Here is a 17,263-nt window from a genome sequence, read left to right as displayed (position 1 = left end):
TCAACTTCAGAACGAAGAAGAGAACAAAAGGCTGGGCCTGCTTCATTTATTGGCTTTCTGATTTAAGACATGGATCCTTGACAAAATCACAACCTGTCCGTAGCTTTCTTGCACCACTGTACGTGACTACACATTGAGGCAGTACAAACACTTACACATAACGTACCAATTTCTTATACATTCAATTCTAGTGTTGACCTCACATGGAATTTATATATTATATAGTACATTTGGTAGGCGTAAGTCAATTTAAAGTCCGTTTTAAAGATAAAAAAATACTTCTTCTTCTTCAAAAACAATCATGGGTTTGAGTTTGAAGTTTGAACCATCCCATGATTTTTAAAAACCAATACATACACAGTACCATTTATACTAATCACTAAAAAAGGTTTGACAAAAACAAATCACTGCAAATATACACTTTTCGGGTCCTATCTTTACATTTTTGTACATAAAAATAAAGAAAGGCTTATAGCAATCATATACAGTGAAACCTCTATAAATTAATAATGTTGGGATCTTAGAATTTTATTAATTTATAGTGATGTTAATTTATCTATAAATTAATATTTATTATTTTATAGTGTAAATTAATAATTATTAATTTATAGTGGTATTTTCACTCTTAAATTTTTTTAAAATTATGGATTGGGACAATTTTACAAAACAAGAATAGTTTTTAAGATTATATAAATTTTTATAGTTTCGAACTGAATTCTATATTTATAAAAAAAAATAAAAATGAATTCAAAATTCCTATCTATACAAAGTACATACATGATGACAAAAAAAAATACAAAGTACATACATAAATTCAAATTTATGATTAATACCTCAATTGTTATCTTTTACCATCCTATGAAACAAACAAAAAATGAATATGATGCATATTTATAAATAGAAAACATTAGAAATTTTTTGTTTATTTTATGATGTTATGGAATATATTATAAGATTATACATAGTATAAAAATATAATATATTTTTTATATAGATATGAGGTCTAGGAGAAATTCATTTTTAGAAAAAACTAAACGCATATTTCAACATAACTACTTATTTATATATATATATATATATAAGTGATTATTAATTTATGATATTATTGGGACTATATTTACATAGGGATTTTAAAAAAACTTATTATCTTATTATCTTATCGAATTTGGTTAATTTTTACACTGGCCCGACTTGGGACTAGAAAAATTTATTAATTTATAGTGTTTATTAATTTATAGTGTTTATTAATTTATAGAGTATTAATTTATAGAGGTTTTACTGTAATTAGGTTTAGTTTTTCATTCCCCTTCTAATCTTCTCTATGTCATGGGTTCAGAACATGTTAGATTTAACGGTTGCTTCGTATTGATCGGATACATACAAATTCCAAAATTAGCTTTCACACATTATTATTACGAAAGGAACAGAACTAGATACAAGGACAATCCACTGGATCTAGTACCTATATCTAAGTACCTTGTAAATCACTTCGTGTGGCGTCAAATTTAGTTGACTTGAGATATAGAAAAGAGAGTAAAAGAATCGGAAAAAAGAAAGAAAGAACGGGACGCCTGATTTACCAATACTTCACTATCGTATTAATTAATAATTACATGCATCGATTGTGTATTGTTAACACGGTCGAGATTGCGAGAAGAGAATGTGAGGTCAGATTTAGCCATAAAACCAATATATATACGTAATAATTACGAAGATATGATGATAATAAGTACAAGAAAATCCCTAACGAAAGCTAAATAAATCTCAAAACTAACCAAAAAAAGAAATTAAAAAGGAAAATAAAAAGCTTTTTGAGTACAAAACATATTTGGCAGGAAGAAAGCATCCAAAACCAGCTTTTTAGCAAATGCCCTGTCCCCTAGGTAACATGAGACTCAACCAAAGCCTCACAATATTTTCGTACATTTTCCAAAACACACACGAAATTAACATATACAAACATAACTGTCCTTTTTATTTTATCTTCTTTTGCTGTCTTTCCATCAGGGCTAATCTGATAAGCTAATAAGGTTAAGAAAAATTTAATGCTAAAAGTTTTGTAGTGGGGGAAAAAATATAAAGATCGATTGATACTTTTTCTTTTATTTTCTGCAATGTCAACACAATTATATATAGATAAATACGTTCGTATATATATTTTTGTAATTGGCCGGACACGTCTACGGTTGATTATTCAATGATTTTGTTCAGAAGAAATTGGACATGCATGTCTCATTCACTTTTGAAATCTAGAAATTGAACGGCATATAGCATTTTGAACCATATGATTCTTATAGTTCGATAAAATAAAAATGTTTTGTTTTGTAATTAAAGGGTTTAGATAAATGGATTGATGCATTTCTATATAACCATGAATTATGTATTTTGAATAATAAATGTCACATTAATTGAGATAATCTGAAAATTAAGATTCCATGCTTGTTGGTACATTTCTAATCACGAATTATGGACGACGGATCTATGTCGTGCTAAAAGAGGATCCGAGACGATGGTTGATTACTACGGCTGCTTATTATTCATTCATATAAGAGAAAACATGTATATATATAGTATAGTATAGTATTCGTTAATGTCCCACCACGTGTACGGTCAGGATGCTAGGAAGCTTCATACTTAGCTGGAAACATCGTGTCCGCAAACTATCGCTGTTATACTCGTCAAGTTATACTCAGCGCTGCGAATATGTATTCACTATTCACCTTCCTTAATTTAAGACAAAAAAACATAAATCATATACATGCATGGTTGATCAGAAAGTAGTTTGTATAATGGTTAGAAACTGTGGTTTTAATCATTAGTTAGGATATTGAAGCCAAATTTTACCATGACGTTTTGTTAGACAAAATACATTTCTCCCAAAAAGATTGATTAACTAGATCGTATAGTACCAACTTGAAGTGCTAGCTAACCACTAATCTATGTGAATTTGTGATCGGTTTTATACTCTCATTGCAAACCTAGCTAGCTCAAATCAATACTCAACCAAGAGAATATTATTTAGAGTCAGTTTTTAAATTGAGTTCAAGTGTAACCAGTTTCTTTTAATTATGACCATGTATAATATTGTGAGTGAATAATCCGTTAGTTATTGTAAATTATATTGATGGACTAGGTTATGGTTACTTATGTTTGTTAATTTAAATATTTAGTATAACAATTCAAAGACTAATATATAGAAATCGTTTTCACGAATTTTCAGAACATTAACATTTGTCACTATTCATTATCTACAATCTCTTTTAATTAATAATTAATCACAACGTAAAAGTTGTTATATTTAGTCTCAAACTCGAAGATTAAAGACAATCAAACCGTACCTTAAGTACTATTAAGTTCTCGTTACAAAATTATGGAGTTTTAGGTATATGATTTTGTTTTTAACTTTAATCTCTACTACTAAAAGATTAAGTGAGTTGTGTCCTTAATTATCGTACATATAAGAAAAAAAACTACTCGACAATATAAGAAAAAAAAAAGTTTATGATATGAAAAGTCGAACAAATGGGTAATATCGTAATTGAGTTGAGCCACTCATAAATGCGACTATAAAAAGAAGGTTGGATGGAGCAGCCAAGAAAGGGTGTCACAAGTTTCAAGCTTTAACATCGTCTCTACCATAAAAACAAACCTCTTTCAAAACAGTGGAAACACTTTTTTTTATCTTTTAGTTCCCCAAAGGTATGGATTCTATATCTTAAGAAGAAACAAAATATATCCATCTTCTTCTTATAGTCATTCCTGTTTTCTTATTATATCTATTTATATGTATGTTCAATTCCTTGTTATTTCCCATACATATTAACGTAAATCTTGGTATATAAATTTCAAATATGGATTATGATATATGGTTTATCGTCGGCAGTTTTAGGAAACGCCATAATGTCAATGGAAAAGCCACCGTTGGCCTCAGGTTTAGCTCGAACACGATCGGAACAGCTATACGAGACGGTGGCCGCAGCCATGAAATCACCTCACGGTTCCATGGACGCTAACGGTGTGCCTGCGACGGCACCAGCAGCCGTTGGAGGAGGAGGTACGTTGTCGAGGAAATCAAGCAGGAGGCTGATGATGGGGGCGTCTCCGGGGAGGAGTGGCGGAGCCGGAACACACATAAGGAAGTCTAGGAGCGCTCAGCTGAAGCTCGAACTAGAGGAAGTGAGCAGCGGTGCGGCTCTGAGCCGTGCTTCAAGCGCATCTCTAGGGCTATCGTTTTCGTTCACCGGGTTCGCTATGCCGCCGGAGGAAATAACCGATGAGAAACCGTTCAGCGACGACGAGATGATACGTAAGTCGTGTGAACTCATCTCACTGATGTTTATTTATGACAAAGGGTATTTTCGTCATTTTAGATACGATTTTCCCATGCTTAGAGGGTAGTTTCGTCATTAAGACATGCAAAATTATTAAATGATACTGCAATAATAATGATAACAACGGATACATGATTGGTGTGCGTTGCTTTGCTTTTTTTTTTTTTTTTTTGCATGAGATTGAGATGAGAGAGTTGCATATACTATTAATTTAACAATTGGCCTTCTAATTTGCTCCACGTGTTCTCTTTCTCGTGCAACATAAAACTCCCACCACTTATAATTATATTTTCAACTTTTTTCCTTTTTTGTTGTTTTTTTAATTTTCTTTTCACTTTTCTCAATTGCAAATTCAGTGGTGCGTGCAATTAAATATAATTTAATGAAATTAATATCTTTGTTGTAAGTATTAAATATTTTTATTTTGGTCAATCTCAGTTGTTTTAATTTTTAACTTAATACCACACACACATGACATAACTCGAGTGCAAACTTAAATTTTAATTAAATCTTATGATGTTGGCCCCATATTCAAAAAGATATAAGTGCTTCCATATAGTAGTTTTAAAAAGAGGTTGTACTTAGTTTGCTTAAAGGTAATATAGTAAATACTAATTAAACTTGTCAAAGATGCATGCCTACGGCCACTTATAAATTTATATTGTACTTTTTCTTATATCTTTTGATTGTTTTCGTCATTTGTTATTAAAAAGTCAGTAATTAACCACTAGTGATTGTCATAAAATTTCAACATTGTACTATTTGTTTTGATAACCATCATCAGTCAACTCATAGTTGTGTATACATTATTCTCTTAATTAACTTTCATACTCGCTTAATGATACAATTTTTTTGTGTTAAGTGCATATACACACTTATATAGGTGGAAACTAGATAATTAAATAAAGACGTGTGTAGGGAAAAAGGAACAAAATAAAAATCTGGTGATTTGTAAACGTCACGTAGTGATTGATTCACCAACTTAACAGCTTTTTATGACTTAAGTAGGTGAAAAATTGGTGAGAATATATATGAGTCAATTTATCTCTACTAAATTAGTCAAATTAGTGGGTCCTAATTTTGGAAGTTTATAGAGTTTGGTATGTTGTATAATCTGTGTAAACGATCGATATGGCCTCAAAGTCCAAATCTTACGTAAAAGACGTTTTAGTTGGCTGACAAAGATTGCCCAACGTATAGTTTACACATTCGTATAACATAAGCTCACATACCATAGTGTTTAGGTGTTAACATTACATTCACATACTTGAAAATTCATTCACTGAGTCACTGCCTTTCTTTGTTTGTTTTATTTTACTAAGTAACGATGAGTCAACGGTATAACCTAAGTACTTTTTCAGCCGAAGATAACGAAGCGGGAAAGAAGAAGCCTAAGTTACAAGCAGAACCAACATTACCCATTTTTCTCAAGGTAAATATATGCTTACATCAAAGCAGAAGAAGAAAAGAACCAAAAGAAAAACAAATGGGGTTGTTACAAAGAGATATATTAGAACATTTGGATTCAAGTAGTTAGTGTTTTTTATATTGCATATGGGATTGATCTCTTTTGGTACTGATCTTCTCTGTTTGCACAGGCACTCAGGGGCGGAGGTATGGTAGAGGCATGAGGGTCAATTGACCCTGATAAACTTTCAAATTTGATGAATTTTTAGGAAAAAAATCAAATTGACCCTTGTAATATAACACAATTGACCCCTATAATTTTTTTTTATAACACAATTAATCATTATAATTTGTTTTTGACCCTCATGATCCGATTTCCTACCTCCGCCACTGCAGGCACTGAGAGGAGATCAAAAGAATAGCACACATTTTTTCTACTTTTCCATCAGGTTCTAGTCTTGTACATGATCTCATCTTACATGAAATTTATGTACAAGACTTCAGATCATATCCATACATATAGTTAAGATTAGACAAAGGGGGGACGAAAGTGTAATAAGATTTCTGAAAATAGGTTTCATTTCATGAGTGAAGTAATGTCTCAAGACTTAGTGGTGTTTTTCTTTTTTGTGAATGTGCAGTTCAGGGATGTTACATACAAAGTGGTAATAAAGAAAATGACTTCATCTGTGGAGAAAGAGATATTAAGTGGGATAACTGGGAGTGTGAATCCTGGTGAAGTTCTTGCTCTCATGGGACCTTCAGGGAGTGGCAAAACTACTCTTCTTAGCTTACTCGCTGGTCGGATCTCACAATCTTCTACTGGAGGCTCTGTTACTTACAACGACAAGCCTTACTCTAAATTCTTGAAAAGCAAGTTAGTATTTTTTGCCCTAAACCCCTCATACTCTTCTTTTTAGAATACACATGGAGACTAAACAATTGGTTCTTGGTTTGGTGGTAGGATTGGGTTTGTGACTCAAGATGATGTTCTGTTTCCTCATCTTACCGTGAAAGAAACGCTAACCTATGCCGCTCGTCTGCGCTTACCCAAGACTCTTACGAGAGAGCAGAAGGAGCAACGAGCTTTAGATGTTATCGAAGAGTTGGGTTTGGAGAGGTACGTTGAATCTTTCAAGAGGTTCCAACAAAACAAAAAAATAAATTGTGGTCTATATTTTAATAACTTGCGTGTTTGTAGGTGCCAAGACACTATGATTGGAGGAGCATTCGTGCGTGGTGTATCAGGTGGAGAGAGGAAAAGAGTTTCTATTGGAAATGAGATCATCATTAATCCTTCTCTATTACTTCTTGATGAACCAACCTCTGGTTTAGATTCCACCACTGCTCTTAGAACCATTCAGATGCTCCACGACATCGCCGATGTTTGTTTGTTTCTTTGCTTGTTCAGACAATTTGTATGTTTGCTTTGATTTATTTTTTAATGAATCTTGAGGATGTTTTTGCAACAGGCGGGGAAAACCGTGATCACAACGATACATCAGCCCTCGAGTAGGCTCTTCCATAGATTTGACAAGCTGATTCTACTAGGAAGAGGAAGTCTTCTCTACTTTGGAAAATCAGCAGAAGCTTTGGACTACTTCTCTTCCATTGGATGCTCTCCTCTTATAGCCATGAATCCTGCAGAGTTCTTGCTCGATCTTGCCAATGGTAACATCAACGATATCTCTGTGCCTTCTGAGCTAGATGATAGGGTTCAAGTTGGCAATTCAGGCAGAGAAACACCAACTGGCAAGCCATCTCCTGCTGCAGTCCATGAGGTAATTATAGAAGCAACAACATTTCTAGCAAATGATGATTGCCTGGAACCAAATTGAGCTCTGATATATATATCGAAAAACTTGTAAGCAGTATCTAGTGGAGGCATACGAGACTCGTGTTGCAGAACAGGAGAAGAAGAAACTAATGGATCCTGCACCACTTGACGAAGAAACTAAGGCCAAAGCTATGCGTCTAAAGCGTCACTGGGGAGCGGGCTGGTGGGAGCAATATTGCATTCTATTCTGCAGAGGACTCAAAGAACGGAGACACGAATACTTCAGCTGGTTGCGTGTCACACAAGTTCTTTCCACAGCTGTCATTTTAGGGCTTCTCTGGTGGCAGTCGGACATTCGGACTCCAAGAGGACTACAAGATCAGGTATGTTGTTGTCGTTTGGTTTAACATAAATTTCAGTATGATTTGCTGCAATGAAGATGAAACTCTTATGCTTCTTTTTCTTTTTGCAGGCCGGTTTGCTCTTCTTCATAGCAGTGTTTTGGGGATTCTTCCCAGTTTTCACAGCAATCTTTGCGTTTCCGCAAGAGAGAGCGATGTTGAATAAGGAGAGAGCAGCGGATATGTACAGATTAAGCGCATATTTCCTAGCTCGGACCACAAGTGATCTCCCTCTCGACTTTATTCTACCTTCCCTCTTCCTTCTCGTCGTCTATTTCATGACAGGTCTTCGTCTCAGCCCTTATCCCTTCTTCTTGAGCATGCTCACAGTCTTCCTTTGCATCATTGCAGCTCAGGTATATTCAGATCGATATAATTATTAACATTAATGAACAATTATAAAGTGTAATCAAAACACTGATTTGATTGTGCTTTCTTCTCTTTGCTAGGGACTGGGACTTGCTATTGGTGCCATTTTAATGGATTTAAAGAAGGCTACGACTTTGGCTTCAGTAACTGTCATGACGTTCATGCTCGCAGGAGGATTCTTTGTCAAGGCAAGTCCTCTGTTTCTTGATTTTCCTCTGTTTTTAGCTTCCTCTGTTTCTTGATTTCCTCTGTTTTATTGATTTTCTTATCTTTCCTTTTTTTTTTCTCCTCTTCACAGAAAGTGCCTGTATTCATTTCGTGGATACGTTATCTATCTTTCAACTACCACACCTACAAGCTTCTTCTTAAAGTCCAATATCAGGACTTCGCTGAATCCATCAACGGGATGAGAATAGACAATGGACTAACTGAAGTAGTAGCACTCGTTGCCATGATCTTCGGTTATCGCCTCCTCGCGTATCTGTCTCTAAGGCAGATGAAGATCTCAACATAACTCGTTTTCCAACACGAAGAAATAACATAGAAGAAGCACTAAGACATATAAAAGAGTGCGTCAGTTCTTGATGATCTTGACACGACAACCAATCCTTGACAACGATTAAGAGATTGGTCCTAAGATTATTCTTGCTTAGTTACAGAATTTACAAAAAGTGTTTATGAAGTTTGATAATATGATTGGGTGGTGAAAGATGTCTTGATTGGAAGCGATCTGTTTTAGTTTGTATTAGTAGATCGAATCTAACAATGGTTCATGTCTATTAACCAGACGAACCTTATGTTTTGATCAGATCTTTTTAAGTACCAACCCTGTTATGCATTTTTTTAATGGTTATATGCATAATATTAATATTATTGTAATTTGATATAATTAAACCAAAGTCAATACAAAATATGAAGCTAATATTGTTTTAGTTAATACAATAATATAATAAGATAATTATATTCCGGACTTTTTCTGTTAAAAGTATTGCAACCATATGTTTTCGCTCGCAGATGAAAACAATCTTTACGATCCCCACTGCGATAATCACTTATGCTCTCTCGTTATGTCTCAACCAATTGTTTTCTTTAGAGATAAGTGAGTGACTGATATAGTAGTACGTTTTCAAAACAAACTTTAGAAAGTAGTATATTCACCCATTCACAATTGTAAATGTAGTCATTTTTTAAATTATTTTCTACTATTTCCAAAATTTTACAACCTTCACAAACACTTCATATTTACAAGTTACAGCGAATGCTACTCATTCCTTGTTGCAATCCACCTCTTATATATGCCTCCATGAATCCCTCAGTTGATACAAAACCTATGAATACTAATCCAATGCACTTTCAATTGCTTTAGTTTGGTTAAAGTAATAGCTTACATAGTTCCATTTACATGTTAAAAGGGTGCTATTTATTATATATCTTTTACTATATATATGATGATTAATAACAATTTTGCTCTAACTATGGAAAAGTTAAAGAAAGAGCATTCTGAATTTTTGATACTGTACATTTTTTTCTTCTTAACTCAGCCCCAAGCATATGAGCTGATCGTTAACTAAAGAATTTAAATAGAAACAAAGAATAATGAATTGAATCAATAAAATGTTGGTAAAAAAAACAACATGTTGGTTAGTTTGCCATAATTATTGATGATATCTTAACTTAAGATTTGCTAAGATATGCTCTTATATAAGAAGTGATCTTAGCAAATCTTAAACAAAAATATGTCTTTACCACCAATAATGGTGGCCTAAGGCGTAGATTACACATAGCTGGTCGTTCAACCGTAAATTTGTTTGAAATCATTTCATTCTATAAAAATTACAATGTAAACAGTAGTCAAGAAGCTCTGGCAAGTCATCAGATAGACCGAAATATATTTTTTAACTTTGTTACATAACATAAACCACGTTAACTTGAAATTCTTACATATGTTTCATAAACATAAACATTAGTTGGAATAAGAGGGTAGTAGCAACCCATCATTTTTATTCACTAATTTTAACTTTACTTAAAACATAACCCAAGGTCTATTCACCAGTTCAAATCTTATAAAGATGCGTTGAGACGAACCGAAGTCCTTGATGAAGGATGAGCCAAAGATGATTTGCCTGATTACAGCCAAACGATGGTATAAGGACCAATCTTATAAACCAAGGAAACTCATTGTCCTTTTTCAGGACACAAGTTCTCCTCTCTCCGTTTGGCTGAAAGATAAGGGACAAGACAAAAGACCGGTGAACCAACCCCAAGTCTTGTCCCTATCTCTTGATCATGTATTAAGATTGCAGCAGCCTATATCCATTGTTGCTGCATTCCACTTGAGAGGCATGACCATGCCACTAGGAGTATAGACTGACGAACTTAGAAAGTAATCCATACTTGTAACTTCGGATCCTGAGAGATTTGGCATGTTTGCTTCCCTCGACGAGTTCATGGTCTTGTTTTCCGGATGAAAGACTTCAGAACTCTGAGAATTGCTCGGCTTAGACTGCTTAGTTGCATCAGCTTTCTTGGTGTTCAAGAAACGCCCCCCAGATCCTCTAGGACGGCGCATAGCATGGAGATGGCGTGAGTGATGAATATATGGCTGTGACATCATAACCTAAGTCAACATTTTTCGAGTGAGTATTGAAATCAAATACTTTCAATAAGTTACCTTACGGCATCTACTCAGTTTTTCAGCCTTTGCTCTGGACTGGCGTCGCCTAATAATTCCATGGTACTGCTTAGCGTTCACATAGATGGTACCATCCTCTTCTGTATCCATCTTAAGAGGCAGCATTACTCGGCCCGAAGACCTCTGAGATCCATAGGCTGAAACAACTCCATAGTATTGTTCTACATGAGGATGCTTTGTGTAGATCTACAATGAAAACAAAACACAGCAAATACTCAGGAGTAAAATCAAAGGATTATTATATAAATGGTTTTTGAATTTTTGGATGTTCCACTGCAATACCGTTGGCCGAGCAAAGCCAAACTCGAAGCAAGCTGATTGCATCGTGAAAGCGACATGAGGCTTTGGCACATTTTGTGAACTCTTTCCACCACCTAAGTCAAGATCAGACAGAACATATAAAGTTACTTAAAAGCATTTGTATTCATTCTATTATGTGCAAGAAACAGAGACGTATTGTCTTCTTGCAAGGTCATTAATTAATATATGTTAAGGTTATATAATTTTCCACTAAATTAAATAGAGAAGTCAGAATTTCAGTAAAAACATTTCAGAAAGCTTCCATTAAGGAAAGTTAAGAGTTTACCAGGTGAGAGAGTGAAGAGAGTTGTAGAACATTGTTTATCCACCACATCTTGTTCTGTCTCCGGAGTAACTGCCTTAACTCCGGCGAATGCATCAGAAGCGTCTCCGGAAAGGCTCTCCGTAGTCAACGGCTGAGATCCAAAAGCATTCCACCAAGGAGTCTGAGGTGGCGACAAAAGTTCCTCAGTTTGCATAGCTTTATGTCCAAAAGTCCAACGGAACAGTGAAAGAGAGCCGCAGGTAGATGCTGCGGAGTTGAAAGATCCGCTTAACAAGATTTTTCAAAAAAACACATAAGTCAATAACTAAAAGACCTTTGCCCAAGGATAGAAAACTCTAACAAGGAAAAAACTTCAGACGAACCCATCTGCAGACCACACTCAAGAAACAGACTCTATTGGTCTTAAAAGAAAGAAAATTTGGGAGAAGCTATAAAAGTAACTAGACCCAAAAAATCAAATCGACAAACGAAACATTAATGTCCAAAAACAAAAAAAGAGGATGAAGAGATCAAATAACAGAACCAAATCTTACAAGTAACAGTCCAAATAGGGATAAGGAAAATAACATAAGCAGAGAAGACTTACACACAAGAGAGAGTGAGAAGCTTTGAGATTCCTATTAGTTGGGAGCCATGTCGGTTCCAAATTAGAAACAAAGATCTACAAAGAGAGATGGAGAGAGAGAGAGATGAGTGAACAAGTGTAATAGAAACAATAGCTTCAGCAACCAATCACCTTCAACTTTCATGCGAGTATTTTTAATAAATTATATATAAATTTTTCCTTTAGTAGGTGACATCAGAAACCAAAAAAAAAAAACAAAAAAAAAGCAGAATTATTGCTCTAGTTAAACTGTAGCGTTGGCTTGACGTGCTCTCTCCACAAGCTACAATGATCCCACAACACTTGATAATCATTTTCATACCAATCTCCATCAACTAAAACAGTACTGCGTTGTCGTCAAGTTTGATTTTTTTTTTTTTTTTTGTTCCTTTCTGATAAAATAGAAAGAAACTTCGTAAAAGGGCCAACAAAAACATAACAAAGGGAGAAAAAAGTCGTTTTTTTTTTACAGTCTTCTATTGTCAAATTTAAAACTCGGGTTCTACCAAATTATTATGGACCCGACTTTTTAAGCCCGTTTTATAAAGGGCCACTTGAAGAGTATAAGATGTTGAAAATATTAAATCGGCCCATCAAATTTTGACCCCTTTCAACAACACTCATTAAAAATTTTTAACCTTATCCTAATAATTTTATTATGTATATGCTCTTTTACGAAAATAATAGAGGGTATCAAAGAAAAAAGGAAATAAAAAGAAAGAAAGAAGATGATGTCTTTCTATTTTACTTCTCAGATACACAAAGATATATTTCCTTAACACTTGTATGGACTGTAATTTGGTTTATATAGAATGAAAAAATGATATAAGAATCTATTAATCTAATATGTTTTTGTTCCTCCAACACATCACATACAGTATAACCTCTATAAATTAATACTCGATAAATTAATACTCTCTATAAATTAATAAATTTCTCCAATCCCAAGTTGGGACTAGTATAATTTTGAACACATTTCGATAAAATAATAAGATAATAATTTTTTTGAAAATCCTTTTTAAATATATGGTCCCATCAATATTATAAATTAATAATTAGGCAAAATTTTCAAATTATATGTATATATAGACACATTAGTTTTTGTTAAAGTTTATTTTTACATATTTTTTTGAAAAAACTTTCCAAATTCGGAAAATCTCTCTATAAATTAATAATTATTAATTTATCGATAAATTAAAACCTTTATAAATTAATAGTTTTTCATGGTCCCAACATTATTAATTTATAGAGGTTTTACTGTATATTCATACTTATATACTTTAATTTAAAATAAAGAAAATAACAAGTCATGTTATGAATTAGCTTTAAAGATTAAAACTTGTTTCTTTTTTCTTGTTTTGGATGAGTTTAAAAATTAAAACTATGTATGATGTATGATAATCTTATAACATAATACGATGCTTTAATTTATAATATAGAAAAAACTTATGCTTTTAAATTAATATGGATGAGTTCTTCAAACTGCAAGGAATTAAAAGACACAAACATTCGGTTAAAATTAAGTTGACATGACAAGTTATTATTATATAAATTTAACATAAACCAAAAAGAACTTGACCAACGACATTAAAAACTAGAAATATGAGTAAGAAACAACGATAAAAGAAAAAAAAACATTTATTTTGATAAAATGAGAGACACATGTATTGTCATGTCTACTTCGAGGATAGCTTCACTCGGCATCATCTTCAGCGCCACCAAAGGCCTTGCTGCTCTCTCCGTTAGAGGTTCTGCCCAAGTCTTCATCAGCATCAATTGGTTCTATGTGTTGGTCTGATCTAGTGATCATTGTGGGTAAACAAGAAAGCCTCCAATCATCAAAATAATAAACACTTGCAGTTCTGTCCCACCCGGCAGACGAAACATTAAAAGCCCTCAAAGTCGCTTCTCCATGAAATGCCTCGTCGAAGCTCACATGATTAAGATGTTCCATAGAACCCATCTTTCTCCTGAAACTCATAATTCTTTTACCGGTATATGACAGCAATTTATCAATTTCGGTTCGGGAAAGATCAACAAGTTTACGACCATGGTTGAGTTCGGACATGAGATTATCCATCTCAAACTCCTCAATAGCATCCCTAGTATCGGCCATTTTCTTCTCAAGCTTTTGGATATTGGCCTGGATGAATGACTCCGGGTCAGCGGCCTTCTTGTTCCTTTCATGCTTCGCTAAAGAATAGTAATTGTTAATGAGTGATTTTGCCTCTGGGGTAGATGGCCAAACCACAACCTGATCTTCCTCGCGATCAAACACCACGAGACAAGCTTTTACATCGCAAAGAATTGTGAGCTCATTCGTTTTTTTGATGAGTCCAGCAAGCCTCGTCTTAATGTTAGCTCTTCTCGCTCTCTGGTTTGCCCAATTCAAGGTCACTCTTCTTCTTCCCATTTCTTATGTTTATTTTTTCTTTTCTTTTGTGTGTGTTTATAAAAAGAGATCATGGTGGTCTTATATATAGGAAAACAAAGGATAGTATATAAGGAAAGTAATAAAATTTTGAAACTGCCTCCTCATGTTTTGAGTCAAATAATGTTGAATGAATTTTTAGGCAGCTTTGTAAAAACAAAATAGGATTATTGTTTTTTTTTTTCTAGAGTTATCCCTTTTTATTCCTCTAAGTATTACCATACTAGGATTTATCCCGTGGTATACCACGGGTCCATAATTTAATATATTTGTTTGGTGGATATTTTTGTAGTTGGTTTATATAGTCTAGTTTTATATGTGTTTATTTCATTTTATTTTTATATAATTTTATGAATTTGTATTATAAGTAGATTCATAGATATATGTGGTCAACCTGCGGTATACCACATGACGATTTCGTTGTAAATAAAAAATCATATTTTAACTTAATCCGTAAAAGATTTTTAATATATATAACCCATTGAAAAATATAATCATATTTATGTAAACTCAAACCCGTTCAATTTATAATGGTTTTGAACTGTTATCTAAAATTTTATACCTTATGTAGACGTTTTACATATATTTTTTCCTTTATCGATTGAGTTATATGCGTCCGTTTTCAAAATTTAAATTTCAAAATGTGTGAAAAAATTTGTATTTTTATTATAAATATATGTTATGTAATAATATAAATTAAAAACAATAAGATCATATAAATATATTGGAGAGGGATTTAACTTATTAGAGAGATATTTTAGGAAATTTTTTAATGTAATAAATATTTGTTTCCAATTTTCTTGTGATTTAATTACAAAATTTACTTTTAAATTTTGTTATTTATTCAAATGGCAAGGGTTTGACTATGCAAATATTACAAAATAAAAGGTTATAACTCAAAATAGATTTTAGTACAAAATGTAATTCAAAAATGTTAAGATAGATATATATATATATATATAATTTTCTTACATTAGGTATCTCAACGGTATTTTAAGTAGTTATATCATTATTGTTTTTTATTAATGATTTTTTGTTAATCTAGCGTCTTAAGAAAGCTTAGGTAAACGTCTAAAACATTTTTTAGAACATTGGTTACAATTTAGAGGCCAACATAAACACTATTTTCGAATATTTACATGGGCCGAAAGCAAAGTCCATTTCCTATATGTTACTTTTTTATTTAATCTAATTTAATAATAAGAATAAATACATTTTTGTATGCCAAAAATAAATGCATCCCGGGAAAAGTGTTGTTCCTCATAGAAAATAAAATTAAGTAGAGGGAATAAAATATTTCATAACATCATAGTTGTTTGTAAATACATAAAAATCCATATTGTGAGTTTAACTGAATTCGTTTTAAGTAAAAAATATCTGAAGACTGTAGAATATAAATATCATGATCGATTGTCATCTTCTATATATAACAAGTTATAGTAAAATATGAGTAATATATGGGTTGCTTACCCAGAAAACAAATGGTAGGATATATCAACCTTTTAATTTGTGGAGAGAGGTGAACTCTTTTGATCAAATTAATGATCCTGCATGGCTGCATAGGCGACAACAAATACTGTATGTTGTATTAAACTATATAAAACAACAAATAATTCTTCATAAGCTAGATTATGTAAATATAAATTAAAATTTATAGAAATGTAAAGATAGGGAAACTTTGAAGACAAATAAGATTTCAGAGCAAACAAAAGAGGATGCTATGTTGATGCTACGTTGCTGAACAAAAAAAAGAAAAAAAAAAAACAATGATTAGGAAATAAGAGATATTTGGTAAAACACAAAGGAGGGAAAGCAATTGCAAAATCAAAATGCATCATTTTGTCCAGAAAAACATGACAAAATAGTTCAAGAACTAACGTCATCACCTCATCCGATAACAACAATACATATACTAAAAAGGTATACGAAGAGAGTTTTGTTTTGTTTTTTTAATCATTTCATAAACTATTTTATAAATTTTGAAAAAGAAGATGCTGATTTTGATAATTGTTAAAGATATTAGATAACTACGTACCAACTCGAAATCATGTATCGACAACTATATATATGTGTATTATTGTCTAACACTAAAACACTAACAAGCACACACAAACGTCAAAACATGCAATCCATAACAATACGATCTCTAGTTATAATAACTTTCAATACATCTCACAAAATTAAGCACTAACAAGCACAAAAAACTTAGAACATATTTTCCCAAGTACACAGAGTATATATATATCTCAAAGAAAAACTTGAATTATACTAAACATGTGATTAATCATGAATTCTATTACTATCAAAAATATAAATTTAAGATAATTCATAATAAATAAATAAAAGAACTTATCTAGATAACAGTGTATCATGTCATTGAAGAGAGAATTACTCACCATGAAGTGATTCTAAAAATCGTCTAGTACGGAATCTTTTACAAGAAGTGATTGGTCTAACATAAAAAAAAGCAAAAAAGAGGGGTCAGTTTCGTTTTTTTTACTTTCCGTCATAGATTGTCTCATCTCATTGTTAAGAAATAGTAGTATCCCTGTCTAACACTAATCCAAGAAAGTCGGCCAGAATCCATCTTCTAATTAGGGAAGAAAGGTGGATTTATAAGTTAAGTTATCGAAAATTTGCTTTTTTTTTTTTTTTTATTGTTCAG

At 32.7% G+C, this 17,263-nt stretch overlaps 3 protein-coding genes across 5 annotated transcripts; 1 reads left to right on the top strand and 2 right to left on the bottom strand.

The window, feature by feature from the left end:
- The first annotated feature begins 3,605 nt into the window (after positions 1-3,605).
- LOC17882783 (ABC transporter G family member 22) lies at positions 3,606-9,158 on the top strand. Of its 2 annotated transcripts, XM_006287061.2 has the most exons (11): positions 3,606-3,699; positions 3,884-4,306; positions 5,693-5,763; positions 6,380-6,615; positions 6,703-6,858; positions 6,940-7,123; positions 7,211-7,519; positions 7,611-7,898; positions 7,988-8,272; positions 8,366-8,473; positions 8,584-9,158. In XM_006287061.2, exons 2-11 carry the CDS (start codon positions 3,901-3,903, stop codon positions 8,797-8,799), a joined length of 2,259 nt encoding a protein of 752 aa, XP_006287123.1. In that variant the 5' UTR covers positions 3,606-3,699; positions 3,884-3,900; the 3' UTR covers positions 8,800-9,158. The 2 variants fall into 2 exon arrangements, with proteins under 2 accessions (XP_006287123.1, XP_023636746.1); XM_023780978.1 differs by lacking the exons at positions 3,606-3,699; positions 3,884-4,306; positions 5,693-5,763 and adding an exon at positions 6,028-6,187.
- Positions 9,159-10,170: 1,012 nt separating this feature from the next.
- LOC17882688 (nuclear transcription factor Y subunit A-10) lies at positions 10,171-12,228 on the bottom strand. 2 transcript variants are annotated; one of them, XM_023781434.1, is made up of 5 exons: positions 12,150-12,228; positions 11,564-11,829; positions 11,260-11,351; positions 10,957-11,163; positions 10,171-10,887 (listed from the first exon to the last, which is right to left on the bottom strand). In XM_023781434.1, exons 2-5 carry the CDS (start codon positions 11,754-11,756, stop codon positions 10,570-10,572), a joined length of 810 nt encoding a protein of 269 aa, XP_023637202.1. In that variant the 5' UTR covers positions 11,757-11,829; positions 12,150-12,228; the 3' UTR covers positions 10,171-10,569. The 2 variants fall into 2 exon arrangements, with proteins under 2 accessions (XP_023637202.1, XP_006288452.1); XM_006288390.2 differs by having other exon boundaries at positions 11,564-11,809; positions 12,150-12,222.
- Positions 12,229-13,860: 1,632 nt separating this feature from the next.
- Positions 13,861-14,580, bottom strand: LOC111830238 (agamous-like MADS-box protein AGL86). Its single transcript, XM_023781917.1, has one exon. It carries the CDS (start codon positions 14,578-14,580, stop codon positions 13,861-13,863), a length of 720 nt encoding a protein of 239 aa, XP_023637685.1.
- Positions 14,581-17,263: the final 2,683 nt, after the last annotated feature.

The sequence above is a fragment of the Capsella rubella genome, unplaced genomic scaffold (genome assembly GCF_000375325.1).
Source record: "Capsella rubella cultivar Monte Gargano unplaced genomic scaffold, Caprub1_0 scaffold_6, whole genome shotgun sequence".
Classification (NCBI taxonomy): domain Eukaryota; kingdom Viridiplantae; phylum Streptophyta; class Magnoliopsida; order Brassicales; family Brassicaceae; genus Capsella; species Capsella rubella.
The sequence above is the reverse complement of the archived record's forward strand: the minus strand, read 5'-3'. Positions and strand labels throughout refer to the sequence as shown.

Bases quoted from the DNA above. Each gene is read 5' to 3' on its own strand.
- LOC17882688 (XM_023781434.1), bottom strand. From the start codon at position 11,756: ATGCAAACTGAGGAACTTTTGTCGCCACCTCAGACTCCTTGGTGGAAT. The intron at 11,352-11,563 runs GTAAACTCTTAA...ATCTTGACTTAG, and splicing joins TCTCTTCACTCTCTCACCTG to GTGGTGGAAAGAGTTCACAA. The intron at 10,888-10,956 runs GTAACTTATTGA...ATGATGTCACAG, and splicing joins AACTGAGTAGATGCCGTAAG to CCATATATTCATCACTCACG.
- LOC111830238 (XM_023781917.1), bottom strand. From the start codon at position 14,580: ATGGGAAGAAGAAGAGTGACCTTGAATTGGGCAAACCAGAGAGCGAGA.
- LOC17882783 (XM_006287061.2), top strand. From the start codon at position 3,901: ATGTCAATGGAAAAGCCACCGTTGGCCTCAGGTTTAGCTCGAACACGA. The intron at 7,124-7,210 runs GTTTGTTTGTTT...TTTTTGCAACAG, and splicing joins TGCTCCACGACATCGCCGAT to GCGGGGAAAACCGTGATCAC. The intron at 8,474-8,583 runs GCAAGTCCTCTG...TCCTCTTCACAG, and splicing joins CAGGAGGATTCTTTGTCAAG to AAAGTGCCTGTATTCATTTC.